At 34.7% G+C, this 19,553-nt stretch overlaps 1 protein-coding gene across 1 annotated transcript; it reads right to left on the bottom strand.

Moving 5' to 3' along the window:
* Positions 1 to 491: 491 nt before the first annotated feature.
* LOC129219882 (kinesin light chain-like) lies at positions 492 to 2,219 on the bottom strand. Its single transcript, XM_054854193.1, has one exon. The coding sequence runs from the start codon at positions 2,217 to 2,219 to the stop codon at positions 492 to 494; it is 1,728 nt and encodes a 575-aa protein (XP_054710168.1).
* Between the last annotated feature and the right edge of the window lie 17,334 nt (positions 2,220 to 19,553).

Consider the following 19,553-nt stretch of genomic DNA (forward strand, 5'->3'; position numbering starts at 1 on the left):
TTTTTTTTTCGGTAAGATGTAGGCTTCTGGTATTTTGTGATGTTAATATAATTTCAAAAGAACACAAATGAGACAGTGAGAAGCTAAGGGATGTAAATGGACATTTTCAAGTTTTGAGTAAAACGCGCTTGAAGATGACATCCTAGGTAAGCTTCCATTGTTTTTTTTTTTTTTTTTTTTCTAAATCATGCTGTATAGCAGCAACTACCAATGGCGACTAGTACCATCTCTTTCCCCAAGACAGAGGAGAGGTTCACCTACCATATGTACTGGTTATCTCCAAACTTTTAATTTTGTCCCTTACATCCCTTTGCTTCTTTGTGCCTCAAATTTAACCTTATAAATAGGTAGAAAATTACTTTCATTCGCTAAACTTAAAAGCAAATTATAAGTTACTGGATTTGCTTGTTTCCCCTCTTTCAGCAACCATTGGTGGAATAGTGTATAGCACCTCCTATAGTTTATCGGATTTGTGAATAGTCTTACTCCAATCATTCTACATTTCGCAACATTTGCAACAATTTATCAGAGACGTTTCTACTTTTGTTAACAATCGCAACTTGCAACAATGTATTCTCAAGACTATTACGAGCATTTGTCATTACTGCAAAATCGTCTAAGCCTTTTAGTTTGCTGAAAATCCCCAAATTATTAGTTTCTGCATCTTGAAATAATTCATCAAGTAATTCTAACAGCTTCGATACATCTTCATTTTCCGAAAGATTTAATGGTGTCTTCCCATCAGAGTTTTTATCGTTATAAGTAGCACCATGTGCAAGTAACGTCTTGGCTATTGCTTGGTTACCATTTCGGGCAGCTATGTGAAGTGCTGTCATACTTTCTTTAAAGGTTTGCATGTTCAGGAATTTAATTCGTTCGCGATTATTCATGTTTTGCAACAAAATGTTAACAATTGTGTGAAGATTTTCAGAAACTGCTAAGTGCAAAGGTGTATTCCCTTCATTAGTAACTTCGCTAACATCTGCACCGTTATCCAGTAAGATTTCAACAACGCTTGCGTGTCCATTGCTCACAGCAAAATGTAACGGTGTTTTGCCATCAATATCTTTCACATTTGCACTGCTTCCGTTGTCAAGTAAAAATTGAACTTTTTTTGTGTCACCGTTGCTGGCCGCTACATTAATCTCCTTCTGATTGCGAAAATAGGTTTCAATATTGAAATTTGATCGATTTTTAAAGTTCTGCTTAATGAATTCTATTTTATCTAAAGATTCTTGAACAAGAGGATGGTAATCTCCAAAAACAATTTTTTTCTGATTAAGAAATCTTTCATATGATTCCAATGCACTGGTGTATTTATACTGAGAATAGAAGAGGTTCGCTATATTATGCTCCGTAGTCAAAGTTTGTGGGTGAATTGGACCGAGATCAGTTTTTTGTATGTCCAATATTTTGCGCAAAGTCTCTAGAGCTAATTGTTCTTTTCCCTGGTTTTGAAGGACAAGAGCAATTCCCCGTAATGTTATTAATGTTTCGAAATGCTTGAAGCCGAAACAGATTTTCTTCCTTTCAAGCACTTCTTCATACATTCTTAGTGCTTCATCATACTTGCCTTGCTTTCTCAAAACCATAGCAATATTATTTTGAGCACGAAGAGTATGTTGGTCATTTGGGCCTGAAGTTCTCAGCCTGTTTTCATACATTTTGCGATTAATAACTAATGCTTCTTCATGACTTCCACGTTCGCTTAATAGTAACGCCATTTGAAACTCGGTATATAAAATATCAGGATGGTTTGAATCTAAAATGTCTTTTCGAGTCTGAAGAACTTCCCGATGAACTTTCAAAGACTCTTCCGAATGTCCTAAACTACCTAATACAGCAGCAAGGGAATTTTTTGTTGTTAAAGTGTCGTTATGCTTTGAACTTAGTATTGCAGTTTGTTTCTTGAGCATTTTTTTAAGTATATCTAAATTTTCTGGATAAGCTCCTTGCTCAAACAACACATCAGTTATATAGCTCTGAATGTCGAAAGTTCCAGGATTGTCCTCACCTAAAATTTCTTCTCGTTTTTTCAGTAAAGTTTTGAGTAGATTTAAAGCCTTCCGGTAATTTGATTGATGAGCCAGCTGCAAAGCTTTATTTATTTGACTGTTTGTATCACCTTGTGCTATATTTTTTAGCTGCTGTGTATGTTCGAAGTTATTTTTCATTGCGAAAACAACTAGTGTTTCATTTCCAGAATTTTTGGCACACATTATTGCCTTAATAGTAGAAATGTCCTTGACTTTATTCAAATCATGAATAAATTTTGAATTACCGTCCTTAATATTTTTAAAGGATTTACTCAACAATTGCAGTACATTTGTTATGCTTTTGTCCTCAGAAAAATCTAGAGGCTTTTTTCCACTGTAATCGACAACATCGTATACTGCACCACTAGCTAAGAGAGCTTTCGCGATATTTAAAAAAGAATATTTAACTGCATAATGCAGAGGAGTGCATCAATTTTTTCCTGTTAAATTCGGATTTGCTCCATTTTGCAACAAGATATTTACTATTTCAACGTAACCTTTCCAAACTGCGTAATGCAATGGCGTCTCGTTTTGCACGCTTTTTAGATTGACAAATGCTAATTTTTCAATGCAGTTTTCAACATCTGACAGTACATTTCGTTCCACAGCTTTAAAAAACTTGTTTGTCAAATCAAATATTTCGGTAACATCGTTATTAACGGCCATTTCTTGAGGTTTCCTATTGAGCATGTCTACTGCATCATAGATAGCTCCATTTTCTAATAAATGTTGCACGGCATTTCTACAGCCAAATTTTGCAATAACATGCAAAGGAGTAAATCCTGTCAAATCTTGGGCACAAACATCAGCACCTTCTGCTAGAAGGAATTTCATAATTTCTAACTGATTTTTCATGGCAGAATGATGTATCAATGTTAGACCAAGGTCATCAATTTCATTAATGGACAGCCCACGTTTGAGAAAGAGTTTTACAGTATCAATGTGTCCTTCTCTAGTTGCTATGTGTATTGGCTTTAAACCAAAAGCATCTCTTGCATGTACGTCATAGCCTTCTTCTATTAAATAATTTACAACTTCTGGGTTTGATGCTTGAGCAGCAATATGCAGAATTGTCCAGTCGTCACTACTCCTAAAATCTACATCAATATTTTTATTATGTAAAAGTGTCTTCACCACATGAAGATGACCATGTCCAATTGCTAACTCTAATGCAGTCCTATTCTTGTAACTTTTGCTCGCAACATTTGCTTGATTTTCCAGCAAAACTTTTACAACGTCGCTGTAACCGTAAGCAGCAGCTGCATGCATTGGCGTTAGACCTGCATTTGTTTCAAAATTCACTTTGGCGCCTTTTGATACTAAAAATGCAACAACATCATCATGTCCTGCTTCTGCGGCAGAGAACAACGGCGTTTTATTTTGAACGGATTGAGCATGAATATCTGCCCCCTTTTCTACTAACAGTTCAGCAATATCTAAGCGCCCTACGGCAGCAGCATTATGTAAAAACGTAACATTGTCAGAAAATTTATTCTTTACATCGCATCTAGTAATCAATAGCCTCACAGTATTTGTAAATCCTCGTAGAATGGAAAAATTTAGAGCATCGTGAACATCTGTATCATCTTCAACTACATATTCTACTAAGTATTCAGCAATGTGTTCTTGACCAAATTGAACGGCCATGTTTAAAAGTGTAACACTGTTCGTCTGTCCTTTTAACAGAACACCATTTTCAATTAAAGCCTTTAATATTTGCTCGTCACCATTATTCACAGCTAGATATAATGCATTAGTCAGTGTTAATTTGTCAGCTGTTTTTTGAACCAAAATTTGAACAATGTCAACGTGGCCCCCACAGATGGACGCAATGAGCAAAGGTACTACATTAAAATGTCCTAGGATATTAATTTCGGCTTTGTTTTCCATCAGAAAATTGACAGCGTCTTTATTACCATTAAAAACAGCTAAAAGTAAGGGCGTCACTCCACTATCATTAACAGCATTGATTTCAACTTTGCAGTTTAGAAGGAGATCCAGTATTTCCGTGTTACCATTAGCAGCTGCCTTATGTAGAGGCACAAATCCATAGATATCTGTATTGTCCCCGTCTGCGTGTTTCTCAATCAGAAGTTGACAAATGTTAACATTGCCTTTATAAGCAGCTATGTGCAACGGCGTTAAACCTTCGATATCTTTAGCGTCAACATTTGCGTTGTACTTTATTAAACATTCTACAATTTCCGTGCGGTTATTTTCAACTGCTAAATGTAAAGGAGTACGTATATATAAATTATTTGCATCAACGTTAACGTTACATGCAAGAAGATCTTTTACTATTTCCGATTGACCATTTGCTGCAGCAAAATGAAGAGGCGTCATTCCATCCGAATCAGGAAGATCAGCCTGTGCTCCATGTTTCAGCAAAACCTGAACGATGTTGTTAAATCCATAATTCACAGCACGATGCAAAGGTGCTTTCTTGTAAATGCTGTCTACAGCATCGACATTAGCACCGTTCTCCAAGAGCACTTCAACCACTGTTCCGTGCCCATTTTCAATCGCATAATGTACTGCGGTATAACCATGGATTGTCTCGGCATTAACGTTGGCTCCATTCAAAATGAATACATCAACAACGTTTGTGTGACCATTGGAAGCAGCGGTGTGTAAAGGTGTCAAACCTTGGTCAGTACTAGCATTGATCCTCGCTCCTTTTAGAAGAAAGAGTTCGACTAAACCAATGAACCCCTGTTTGGCAGCTTCGTGCAACAGGGTTAACCCACAGGAAGCTTCTATAGATTCAACATTCTGAAACATTCCTAAAAGAATATCAATGACTTCTCTACGATTATTTCTTGTAGCGTAAAATATAGGTGAATTATAATTCTTATCTCTGGCAGAAAAGTTAGCTTTGTTTTTCAGTAAAATTTTAACGATATGCAGATAGCCATTTTCAGCTGCGATATGTAGTGCCGTTTTTCCGTAACTATCAGACGAATTGATATGTAAGCTAGCATTTTTTATCAAATATTCCATCACATTTTCTCTTCCATATCTTGCAGCAATATGTAACATCGTTTGTCCTTTACAATCAACAGCGTGAACATCAGCACCATTATCAATAAGTAATTTCACGGTTTCCAGAGTAGAACCTTTGACTGCAAAATGCAAAGCGGTCCATGAATGTATGTCTCTCCCACGTGTATCTGCCCCTTGTTTTAGGTAGTACTGAAACATTTCTAGGTTACCCGTCTCTAAAGCATTGAACATTTTCTCTTGATCATCCACAGTCATGATATCTTTATCTCGGTTTATTTTCAATCGTAAAGGGTCATCTGCAATGAATCTTCCAATTTTACACAGATTTTGAATGACGTCGTCTTCAATCAGTTTCTTAGCATTCAAAACCAGGAACTTTGAGGGCGAAGCAATTGCATCAACGATGTCATTATGATGAGCCAAGTGATTTCTTAAGGATCTGCCAATTAATATGGGGAAATCTTGATCAAGAAAATATAGATTATTTTCAAGTCGACACTGGTCAGAATAAATTGACAATACATCAAGTACAAGCATTTCAACCTGTGACTGCAATTTTTCATTCTTCAGGAATGGAGAGAAATTTAAAGCTATTTTTTCGTATAAATCAATGTCAAATAGTAAATCTTTTAAGGAACATAGTTTAGTTGATAGCTGAAATCTGGCGTCATTTTTAGACAGACAACCAGTTCTAGTTTTTTTAGTATGTGAATTTTTAATTTTTAACTTTTCTCTTAATTTTTGTATGCATCGTATATCATTCCATCCGAAATCAACTAGATGAAGAATTTCTAAAACTATTTTCTCCAGCTTACAGCTGTCAGTTCTAGCTGAAATGGTACGACAAATTTTTAATATTAATTCGGCAATTTGCTTGTAATATATATTTTTTATTTTGCTACCCATATGATTCAAAATTCCAAAAGCGGCAAATTTTACTTCTTTGAAGGAAATATAATCGAAATTAATAGAATACCTCTTCATCATCATTGTTAGATGGTTAAATGTACTATAATAACGTTCCTTTGCAGTTTTCGACTTGTTTTTAACCGACTTCAAAAAGGAGGCGGTTATCAGTTCATACCGTATGTATGTTTTTTTTTTTTGTTTGTCCACTCATAGCGTCTCACCTAGTGAACCGATTTTGATGATTCTTTTTTTAATGGATAGAGGATGGCTCAACTTAGGTCCCATTACTTTGTTTGACCATATTTGTTCTTTAGAAAAAAAGTTATGGGCAAAAAACAGTAAATTTCCCTATTAAATGATTAAAATGATATTGTAGCAAAGTTCTCACTTGTCATCCGTGGATAACGGTGGCTCAGTGGTAGAATTCTCGTCTCCCACACGAGCAACCTGGGTTCAAATCCCGACTAGGACAAAGTGAATTTTACTAAAATTTCGTTTCTACTGTTTTCCGTATTTTCTCGAATGTTCTATTAATTTCTGTATCTTTTCAAGTCTGGAAAGTTCCAGCACTTTTTCAAGTTGTATATAAGGAGATGTAACGTTCATTCGTGGTTCTGAATTAAGATCTCGAGTTGAGACTAACGAGTATTCGCTTCATTTGGCTTTCACATTGTTTTCGCTATCTTCATCTACGCGACAATATGAAACTCATTGTTATAAAAGTTTAGTGCCATATAACTGTAACATTAATAGTAATTGTAATGATAATTTTGAATAAAGGCTTTTCTAAAGCAATACAGTGATATAGAGCCGCACTTCTTACTAGGTAACTTCTTACTTTTACTGAAATATCTACATTTACACTAAAAAGAATGAAATAAAAAAATTTTGAAAAAAAAAAAAATAGAACCGACTTCAAAATTGCTCTAAAAAGTGAAAAATAATTTTATTCTTTAAACACCATCGATAATACTTTTAAACATAATTTTTGAAGTTGGCGCAAAAACAAAAAGTAAAATCCATTGTAACCATGCTTCGTTCATATTTTTATCAAAAAATCATCCAAACTTAGGAACGAAACATTTATATCGTTACTCAAATATGCTGTCATCAATGCGTAATGCATGTGGTAGTGAAGAAACTGCACGTGGTTAAATTTATACTTGTAGTTGAGTTATGGCTGTGAATGGTTTTATCGATCGTTTTTGCGCCAACTTCAAAAATTATGTTTAAAAGTATTATCGATGGTGTTTAAAGAATAAAATTATTTTTCACTTTTTAGAGCAATTTTGAAGTCGGTTCTATTTTTTTTTTCAAAATTTTTTTATTGTAACTTTGTATTGAAATGAAAACTTCTTCAAACAAGTGCCTTTCCCAACACGATTTTTCACTTACTTCACGGTTTAGCTTCTCAACTAGTTTTTCTAGACGATCTTCACTAGTCTCCGCGAAACATTCAACCATTTTTCTATTCTCGCTGTTAAATATTTCAGCTATTGCTTTCATTTCATCTAAATTACTACAGTTAATAATTTTCAGGAGAAGAGTTTTTAGCGTTTTAGTTTTGTAGCTGTAAAGAATATCAATTAATACAGCATCAATTTTTTTGATATCACTTTGTAAATTAATTAAAAAATTTGGATCCGAATTATTTTCTACTTTGTTTCTCTCGGACAACGATTCAGCATGCGAAAGGGAATCTCGCAAATGAGTGATAACTTTTCTTGTGTTTTCTGACAAGGACTGAAACAGCAGCTCACTTGTAATATGGGACAGATTTGGAGATTGCAAAGTGTTCTTCAGGAATTCGCCAATCACTTGTAAAGCTCTAATAACGACCAATACTCCTTCCTTTTCTTTGTGATCAACAGTCACCGCGAGGTTTACGTAGTGGCTTATCCTCTCCAAAGAATGAATATCTCTTAGGTGGTGATATACATTATATAAAACCTCAAATTCGGGGTTGTTACTTAATATTTTCACAACAGCTTCTTCTCGTTTCATATTAGGATAGCTCGATGGTTTCTGAACATCTAACTTATCAACAATTCTGCCTGTTTCATTTTTCAAAACCATTCCAAAAGCGTTCAAATGATCGCGAATGGTGCTAGCATTTAAGCTTACTTTGCAAAATAAATTCATCTCCCTCTTTTCTGAGTAAGCAATAATAAAAGTTATCAAACAAAATTCTATTTCTTCCCAGGGTAACAAGTCGTAGGTTGATTTTAATTTTCCTTTTAAAACGTGAATATTACGCGCAATGCATTTTATTAGAAGCAGAAATTTGCTGTTCACGGCTTCAAAATTTTCTTGCACGAATATATCAATGGTTTCTACTAGTAGCTCTATTCTCAGCCGTATGTTTTCCGATTTAGCATGAAAATCACCATTTTCTAAAAGGCCATCGGCAAAAAAATTAAAATTGATTAGTCTTTTCAGAAGAAACAGCTCAATTCCGTCTGACAGACAAATGTTTCTCAACTGAAGCTCCAAATATGAACTTGAAAGAATTTCATACAGATCTGCCTCAGAAACTTCAAAATACTTATGTGGGCCAGTAAGAACTCTAAGCAAATCAACATCCCTCGAACTTATGGCATAATAGAATGCATTGTGGCCAGTTTTGTCAACATCAGTCGGCAATGCATTAGTTCGTGTGATAGTGTCCAGATAGTATAGAAGTTGATTATCACTGCTGAATAAATATTGCAAAACGTTGACTTTCCCGTATTTACAAGACAGTATTACTAGATTAGTATCCTTGATGGGGTTTCCCTCTACATAATAGTAACCTTTCAAAATCAGCCTATCTTCAATGTCGACTAGGTGCTCAATTGTAGAGTTCAATTTTGTTAAACGACTAACATCGCCTTCTGATACAGCTGTGGAAATTCCAGTCCAGAGCTTCAAGAAAAATTCATCAATGCCTTTCTTTTCACAACGTATTAAATCATATTTCTTGAGGAATTCATCTTTAGATTTATAAGTCATAAATCCAACCTCATCCATCATGCTTGGTAACAAACGAATTGTATTTTGCTAAACGTATAGGTCAATAGTTCATATTCATTAAAACGAACATTAAATTTGCTTTACTTTATACTATCTTTTTTTTTCGAATCACGAAAAATAAACAAAGTGAAACAGTTTGCTCACCCCCACTAGTAGGTCCTTCCTAGTAAACCTTTTCCATCGTTTAAAAATAGCCCAAGATTCAAAGTTTAATCATCAATACAATTCAGAAACACCCGTGTTTCAATATTAGCATTCTCTAATTGTCTCCAGATCAAATGACAGAACATAGCAGTTCGATTTCATTACCGATACGTATAAGTTTTATCTTCACAAAAAGAAACTGCGATACAGCTCCCGTTTATCTAAGTCTCCGAATAATTCAATCACAAAGGACGTATCTTTTAATCAGTAGATACAGGTTTTATGAAAACGAAATCACCCTAGAACCCAACGTCCTTATTTTTTCAGCGATGTGAATTTGATTTTGAAGGAGTGAAGTATACGAAAATTGTGAAGACACAGTAATGACCAATTCAATAAAAATAAATAAATGCATAAAATAACTTTCTTAGGATGAAATGGAAGATGGCAGGGAAAGAAGAGATCGGTTCAATTCCGGTGTTCAACAGTCTGCATTCTTGACATTTTGCTTTTAAAAATTAACAAAACATTAAAATGTAATAGTTTAAAAGTTGAAATTACATTTGTTATTATTTCTTTTTTCCGCAATTTTGTTACAAAGCGGGAACATGCGATTGAAGAGGCGCTAAAAATATCTATGTATTTTATTCACTTATGGCTATAAAAATTTGCTTCCCAAAAATAAATCAAAATTTTACATGCCTAAGTACAAGGCTGCCATTGAGTTACGCAAATAAAAACAGTTAATTTAGACAAATTAATTTAGTAATATGAAAAACAGTCACCAAAATAGTTGCCGATGTGGAAAATAATTTCTAAAAAATATTCCATTTTTCATTTATTTTTTCAATAATATTTATGTTAAAAATTTAAGAGATTTCGATAAATAGACATTTTTTGGCTGCGTGGTACGTAAGCTTGCCAGATTTCTGAAATTTTCAACAGGCACACTGGAATGCCAGTGGCGGATTTACTAGGGGGCGGTGGGGGCGACCGCCCCCTCCGTGTCCGTCATTTTCTGAAACCAATGATATAGAATTGAAAGAATTACTAGCAATCGGTACTAATTTTAATCAAGTACATTCCACAAATTTGCTTTAAATTTATTTTAGAAAGTTAGTGTAGTCGAGGATGGACATGGTTACCCATTTTTTAATTTGAACCTAAGCTCGCCTCTTCCCCTTTTTTCGAATTTTGATAATTTTTATATTTCTATATGTGTTTTTCAACCTTTTTCTTCCAGGACTACACTATACTGATATGATAAGACATTGCTATGATTTAGAACAGTTGTTTCCAACCTTGGTGGGGATCGACCCCAAAGGGGCTGTTTGACACTACAAGGGGTGAAAATTCGTTAGAGGCGATTAATATTTAAGACAGGAAATGGGGGAGGGCATTTGACTCCTTGCCCCTCTACATGACGGGTCGGGGGCGTTTTCAACCGCCACCCCCTTGAATAGACTGTAAATCTGCCCCTATGGAATGCACCCCCCCCCCTCCCTCTATGTTGCGTATATTCAAAAGGGTGCACATCCCTGGCTGGTTTTTGGAGTGTTTTATAAAGTTCAGTGGGGGACGCCGGTTAATTGAATCAGTGGTTAATTGAATCAACCGCCTTAATGAATCAAATCGTCAAAAACAAAACAAAACCCAGCTTTATTGAATTAGCCGCTTTATGGAATACAAACTGCTTTGAACAAATGCGATTCATATAAGCGACGTCCACTGTAGTTTATTCGTAATGCTATGAATTAATGGTTGCTAATTATGATTCTAAACCTGGAGTAATAATAAATGACACAAGCAGATGCCACAGAACCTCGTTTAACCGGTCACCATTTATCTGGATCAAATTTCTAGGGATAAAAACTATACACTTAGTACTTTTGAATGGGGACGTTTCCAAAATTTTAAAAGTATTTTTTTCTGAAAGAGTATGCTTAAAAACATAGGATGACCATTTTTTGATAAATTTGTTTACGTTTTATATTTAAAAAAAAAATTACTTAAATCGGAGGGCTTTCATTATTTACGTCTTCTGCCGATGACATCACAAATGATGAAATGACATTTTGTGCTGCCATTCACAGTGCAAAATATTTAATTCGCATCTTTACTCACGTGTATTGGCAACGATATGGTTGACAGCAAGCGTAGAGCGCAATTTTAATTCGCTGCTTGATTATCATAACGTGGACAGGTAGAGAAAGATGTGGCAAAGTGCATCATTTGTGACGTTATCAAGACCACGCCTTGTTTGAAAAATCGGACATTTTGAAAAATTAATTTTAAAAAAACTGTTGGGAAAATATTTTCTGGGTCCACGTTATTATTATTATTTTTTTTTTGCTCATTCTATCCATTTCAATGACTAAAAGTAGTACTTTTGACTGAAGGAAACGACCCCATTTTATGATTGCAATAACAGAACTATAAATAAACCAAATATTCGAGTTTTATTTTGATTCAATGTACTACTCCCGCTATCGTAAAATAAACGTTACAAATGACAAAATATTTACCCTAATAAAAAATCCTTCTCAGATAATTCTTTTTTGACTATTTTGGTTGTCTGTAATCAAATTTATCTTTTACCGGGACGTGAAGTAAACCGGAAGGGACACCGGGATTTTGTCGAAAAACCGGAACGTCAGGCAAGCCTACGTAAGTGGGACCACTCAAAGGACTACATTTAAACTTTAAAACATTTTACCCTTGAATTCCCTGCATTTTATCGATGTTTTAAAAGTTCTTGATCAATTCTTTAGGCTACTTTTTTCTCTAAAATCTCCATTAAATTAAGACACTGCTGAAAGTTAATGATGATTTTTATGAATCTTTTGATTCAACACGACTTAAACAAGACTTAAAATTTTCGCGTCGAATGAGAGCGGCAAAATTAGAAGTCTACAAGTTCTCAGCTACACAAGAATTATACGTATAATAAGGAGGGTGAAAAATAATGCTAAAAACAAAATAATAAATGTGCAAACAATAGAATCACCTGGTAGGGTGATTTTCAAAGTGATTGACAGATTGTTGTCCTGACTTTTTCCGTTCATTTTTATGTAGATAAAATTATTCATTTGGCATTGTGTTTCATGTTATATAGTCTTAAAATATTTAGTAAAGAGATACTTAAACTCCTATAGTACAAAACCAACTAAATCTGTGAATTTATTTACATCTCTGGAATACAGGAATGTTGCCACTCAGGCATAACTAATAACACGTAACATCCTTCCCTTTTTACAGAACTTTCAAACAGTTATTTTCCCCCTCAAAATAAAATCACAACACAATATTATACTAGAATCAAAAAATTTTTTAAAACGTCACAAAAGTTCTCTCTTCAAAATTAAAGAAATAAACTTAAAAAATCACTAAGCAGAATAAGGTAAATTAAATTCTGAGAGAGAGAAAAAAATTAAAGAAAAGTAGCAGTTCTAGTCTTTGTATCTTGATGGCAATTTCACAACGCGTCCTGATTTTGTTTTATATTCTGTATTGTCTCTTTTTGAATCAGTACCCATTTTTTGTAGTAAAGATGGTATACAAGTTTTATTTTTTGTATTTATATTTTCTGTTGGTACACTTTCTGGTATCTGCTTGGTTGGCGTATTTGGTATTGGTGTCTCGAATTTTTTTTTCGTGTGTGTTGTTTTGGGTATTCCTCGAATAAACCTTCTATTTCTGACATATTTTTGTCCATTATCCGTGGTGACCTCTAATCTTCTAGGTGTTAAAGTCTTTGTAACCACAGCTTTCTTCCAGGTATCATTTTTCTTTTGAGGCTGCATGTACACTATATCTCCATACTGAAATTCAGGCAGAACAGATTTCTTGTAATCAGCTTCAGACTTCCTCTGTCTTAGATCTTCTTTACGATGAGTAATTTCAGGATAGGAATTGAAAGATGGCTTAAATAAATTATTTGTAGTGGGTACTAGAGTCCTTGTCCTTTTTCCAAGAAGTAACTGTGCTGGGCTTTTTGAAATGTTTTCAATTGGAGTATTCCTATAATTCAATAGACCTAAGTAGGGATCTTCTTTTGCAAAGAGACTCCTTTTCATAATCCTCTTCACAATTTTTACGGCAGATTCAACTTGACCATTTGATTTACTATTGTATGGACTGGTCTGCTTGTGTTTAATATCCCAAGCTTCACAAAATTTGTCAAATTCAGAAGATTTCAGCTGTGAATCATTTCCAGTTACAACTATTTCTGGTATACCATATCTTGCAAAATGATGTTTGACTTTTCCTATAACAGTTGTTGATGTCGTGTCTGGTAGATAATCCACTTCTATAAATTGACTAAAATAGTCCACAGTAACTAAGTAATTTCTATCTCGTAAAACAAATAAATCAATTCCAACTTTCTGAAAAGGTCTTTCTGCTACTTCATGCCACTTTATTGCTTCTTGAGGTCTACGATCACTATATGATAAGCATGTATGGCATCCACTTATGAATTGTCTAATTTCAGATGACATACCAGGCCAAAAAATAAGCTCTCTTGCTCTTCTTAAGCATGAATTAATACCTTGGTGTCCTAGATGAATTTTGTCTTTCATTTCTCTTCTCATCGCTTTTGGAATTACTATTCTTTCTCCTCTTACTACAACACCTTCTTGAATTCCAATTTCATCTCTATAGTCAAAATAATTTCTTATATTTGGAGGAACATCAATTTTGTCCTCTGGCCATCCTTTTGTAATCATTTCTTTTAAAGCGAGAATTTCTTCATCTTTATTTGATTCATCTTGTATTTTCTCTAAACAGGTTCCTTTAATTGGCAGAGTGTGAACACTGCAAACTATATCAATTTTCTTATTGTCCTGTTCTGTTGTATTCAGTGGCGCCCTAGACAAAGTATCTGACACAAGGTTTTGTGTTCCGGGCTTGTAGACTAAATCAAAATTGTAACGTTGAGCTCTAAGTAACATACTCTGCAAGCGCTTCGGTGCCTTGTGTAAGGGTTTCTTTCTAATAGCTTCTAAAGGTTTGTGGTCATTGTATACAGTTATTTTTCTTCCATATACATAATGGTGAAATTTTTCTAAACTCCATATAACAGCTAACATTTCTTTTTCAATTTGAGCATAGTTACGCTCCGCAGCATTTAGTGTTCTACTTGCATAGGCAATTGTACCCGAGTCTTGCATTAATACTGCACCAAGCCCAAATTGGCTTGCATCACATTCTACTTGAACAGGTTTTGTAAAATCAAAAATTTTCAAAGTTGGTGCTTCTGTGAGTAGACTCTTCAGCTTCATTAGGGCTGCATCTTGTTTCTCTGTCCAATTCCATGGAATATCATTCTTTAAAAGAGTATACAATGGTTCACTAATAGTAGCATAATCTTTTAGAAACTTCATCTGATAATTACACATTCCCAAGAATCGTTTCAATTCTTCTTTATTATTAGGCTTTTTAAGATCAATAATTGCTTGAATTTTCTTTACATCAGGTTTCACGCCTTCTTTGGAGATTTTGTGACCCATAAAAATAATTTCATCACATTGCAGTTCCATTTTTTCCTTATTGAGCTTCACATTCAGATCTTTGCATCTCTGTAGAAAAAGTTGTACATTTTCATCATGTTCTTTTCTGTCTTTTCCAAAAATTACTACATCATCAGCAATATTGATGAGTCCAGGAAGACCTTCAAATGACTGTTTCATCTTAATTTGGAAAATTTCCGAAGCTACATTCAAGCCAAAAGGCAAGCGCAGAAAACAATATCGTCCAAAAATAGTTTGGAATGTTGTTAGTATACTTGATGCTTCATCAAGAGAAATGTGCCAGTAGCCATTCTGCAAATCAAATTTGCTAAAAACTAGCACCATTTAATTCATGTAGCACTTCTTCTAAACTAGGCATAATATATCTTGGTCTTTTAAGAGCTTTATTCAATTCAAGCGGATTTAAACAAATTCTCAACTTACCGTTTGGTTTTTCTACACAGACAATGTTACTAGTCCAAGAAGTTGGTTCAGTTATTTTCCGGATAATTCCTTTTTCTTCAAGTTGGTCCAGTTCCTTTTTAAGTTTATCTCGCAAAGCAATAGGCACTCTGTGTACAGGCATAGTAGAAGGTGAGATATTAGGGTCAGTCTGTAGATGAACAATACCAGGCAAGTCTCCAATTCCTTCAGAAAATATATTATTATAATCAGTTATGTTTACTATGTTTACAGACTGGAATTCTTTCTCTTGGATTGTAATCAATTTCATAGCTTGAATAGCCTTCAACCCTAGACGTGGTTGTATATGTTCCTTGTCAACAATAGTAAACTCAATATTATACCTTTTGTTGTTCTTCGGATTGATTACATGTTCACGATGAACTCCAACTGGTTCTAAAGTACTACCGTTCCACATCTTTAGAACTTTATGACATGGATCTATGCCAGTAGCATAATGTTTGGGCAAAATATTTACTGTAGCTCCAGTGTCTACCTGAAAAGTTACTTCTTTTCCATTAATTAACATCAGACATTTTATGTCTTTACCTTTGTCTTCAACTTTATTCACCCATTCTTCACTCTCGTGATCTGAATCTAAATGATGAATACTTTCTTTCTTCATTTTGAATGATGATACACATTTTTTTGCAAAATGGTTCTTCTTTTTACATTTCGAACATGTTTTTCCCCAAGCTGGACAAAGTTCTTTCACAAATTTATGCTTTTTACCACAAAACTTACATGATTTTTCTTGTTTCTCGCTTTCAAAAAACTTTTTAGCTTCAAATTTTTTATTTTGCTGAATTTTGTTCACTATTTCTGGATGAAATTCTTTTCGTTTACTTTGTGCATATTCTGCAGCTCTGCAAGTATCGATGCATTTCTCTAAGGTTAATGTTCTTTCTCTCAAAAGTAGTTCTTGTAACTGGGAGTCCTTTAAACCTAAAATAATTCTATCTCGAAGTAAAGAATCAATACAGTCTTCACAATAATTGCAAGTTTTGATTAACACTCTTATGGCAGATAAAAATTCATCAAATGTTTCACCATCTCCTTGTTTTCTATTATTGAACATAAATCTTTCATATGTTTCATTAATTTCACCGACTACATATTCATCGAACTTGTCAATTATTTCTTCAGTTGTTCTTGCTTCATCATCTGTCGAAAACGAAAAACCATTGTATCTTTGTAATGCAGCGTCACCCAGTGTATGTAATAATAGCGCAACTTGATACTTCATAGTCTGCTTTTCTAAATTGGTAAGAATCGCATAATTCATCCATTTTTGCTTGAACAACTTCCATCTTGTGCATAGATCACTATCGAACAACAACGGTTCAGGAGCTTTGATAATAGGCTTAGCAGCGTCCGTGCTCATTGCGGCTAATTAGAATTTCGATCTAAGTAACTTCTTCAAAGTTATTTAAGAGAATAATAATTTACTTATTTTTCCAGCTGCCACCATGTTTCATGTTATATAGTCTTAAAATATTTAGTAAAGAGATACTTAAACTCCTATAGTACAAAACCAACTAAATCTGTGAATTTATTTACATCTCTGGAATACAGGAATGTTGCCACTCAGGCATAACTAATAACACGTAACACCCCCCCCCCCCCCCTTGCCAAATATCAGAAAAAAAATTTCAGAATGATTTTCTCGACGTAGAAGAGGAAAACGCTCAACTTTAAGTTTAATTGATGCAGTTTGTGCCATCTCTAAATTCGAAAATTTCGTTTTAACAAAAAAAAAAAAAAAACAATTTTTTTTTTTTTTTTTTTGCGAAATTTTTTGATTTTTCACAAAATTAATTCATTTTTCACAAAATTATTTTATTTTTCACAGAAAACGGACCCTGTGAAAAATCCTGGACAGACCCCTGGCTATGTACACATAACCGCCCAAAAGGAGGGACAGGAACCGTTTCTAGAAACAAGCGAGTGGGGTAGTAACAATGAGTCAGGGGTCCTGTCACAACTCCTCCGTCCTCCGGTAGCCGCTTCTGGTTGGTGGCGTCCATGTCCTAGACACACGCATGCTCATACGCACTCACACACATACACACACGCCAACTCACACACATACACACAGGTCTACGCACACACAAAAGCCTACACATACACAACTAATATACACGTCTCCGTTCAACAGGAGGGTAGACTTGGAGGGACAAGAGCCGTGTCTAGAAACAAGTGAGTAGAGTTGTAACCAATGAGTAGGGTCCTGTCGCAACTCGTGATTGCGAAAAACATAATTTGAATTCAAAATTCAAGAATTCAAATTAATTTTTTTTAATTTTTTTTATTATTTTTTTTTGAGCAATCACGATTGCTAATTGTTTTCATTTGACTGTCCTTGATGTTTGGTTCCTTTTTCAACCCCAACGTCCTCTGCAGGTGCAACTCCTCCCGGTAGCCGCTGCTCCTGGTCGGTGGCATCCAAGTTCTACACGCACGCTCATACACACTCACACACATGCCAACGTGTATACACACAGGTCTACGCACACACAAGCCTACACATACACAACTATGCACACGTAACCGTGCCCAAGAGTAGGGACAGGAACCGTTTCTAGAACAAGCAAGTGGGGTAGTAACCAATGTGTAGGGTCTTGTCGCAGCTCGTGATTGCGAAAAATATAATTTGAGTTCAAAATTTCAAAATTCAAATTAATTTTGAAATTTCAAAAGAATTTTTTTGAGCAATCACGATTGCTAATTGTTTTTATTTGACCGCCCTTGATGTTTGGTTCCTTTTTCAATCCCACCTTCCTCTGCAGGCCCTCCCGGTAGCCGCTGCTCCTGGTCGGTGGCGTCCAGGTCCTACACACATGCACGCTCATAAACACTCACACACGCGCCTTTACACACATACACACACACCAACCTGCATACACACAGGTCTACGCACACACACAAACCTACACATACACAACTATGCACATGTAACTGCCCAAGAGGAGGGACAGGAACCGTTTCTAGAAACAAGCGAGTAGGGTCCTGTCGAAAATTGTGATTGCAAAAAATGTAATTTGAATTAAAAATTCAAATTTTGAAAATTCAAAAGGATTTTTTTTTTGTGATTTAAAAGCATGATATGTCATATAAAATACTAGTGTGGTTAACAACTAACTTACTAATGCAATATTTAACTTGTTCCACATTTCTAAGTGCATTTTAACCCTGTTAATAATGAAAAGTTTTGGAGATTACTTGAGAAATGTTTTCAACTACATGCCCACTAATAACCATTACAATTATACAGGTGCTTAGTTTTGTGTTATTTAATAAACGTAACCCATTTAGTCTCTTTTTTTCCCGTTATTTTCATTTTACTGTAATGTAAATGAAACTTTAATGTGTAGTTGAAAATAAAAGCTTTTGATTGCTTAAAACGCATAAGTGATTGCAAATTCAATAACAGTGTTTAGTGATTTTTTTTTTTTTTAAATTTAAAAGTGTTGTATTTTATTTTTAAAAAAATATGTGTTAGCAATACTTTGAACCAGAAAAGTGTTTAACTGCAGTTGATGTATGTTAGACAGCAGATTGTTTCCTTACAGACTATTGGGTTATCCATCACGTCATATTGTGAAAATTGGCAAGGATTTTGCTTTGTTTAATGGGTACTATAAAAAATAGTAGGGCAACTTTTATTCTTTGAGACGTTTCAAAAAAGTAATTAACGTCTGTAATGTTTTCATTGCTTTATAAATATCTCTAATGTATGCATAACTTTTACATTCTTATCATGGAAATAAGATTGATCTGAAACCATGGCGGAAACACCATTTGTGTGTAACTGGGGAGAGTCCCGCTTGTTCAGGTCATCCCGCTTATATACCCTGCTGCTGAGGTATGTCTATTCATCAAAGTAGATGCAGCATTAATTAACATTAATACCATTTAAAAAATAAGTGGAGACTATTTTCCTTTTTTGGCGACTTTTTCATTTAAGACAGAGGCTACTAAAACAACTATTTTTAGGAACTATAACTCAGTGGCAGCTCTGTCATTAGTTTTCAAAAACGTTTAATACATTCAGTCCTGCACTTGTCCTTTTTCTTACTGAAAGCTTTTAATATTTATTTTGACTAACTGTTTGTGGTAAACTCTTACATGTTCCGGTACCATAATATTATTTTATATCATTTGCATAGCATGCTGCTATGTAAGGATATATCCTGTCATGATAAGGTAAGGGTAGTGTGTGGAAAAATGAATTGTTGTTGTTACTTATCTTGAAATTGTCTAGCAGGGCTAGACAATCCCCATAAATTCCAATATTTCCAATATGTCCAGGAAAAATTGTGGGTTGCTAAAGATCCTTTGTAAAACCCAAGCAAGTCAAGATGTGATCTGGTGAGGCCTCCCCAGCAGAACACTAGTGGCATTTTGGAAAGACCTTGGGACCCCCAGAAAACCTGAGGGCTCTTGTATGGCCACTTAAAAATCTGGTGTAGGCGGT

This window comes from Uloborus diversus, chromosome 4 (genome assembly GCF_026930045.1).
Source record: "Uloborus diversus isolate 005 chromosome 4, Udiv.v.3.1, whole genome shotgun sequence".
Lineage (NCBI taxonomy): Eukaryota > Metazoa > Arthropoda > Arachnida > Araneae > Uloboridae > Uloborus > Uloborus diversus.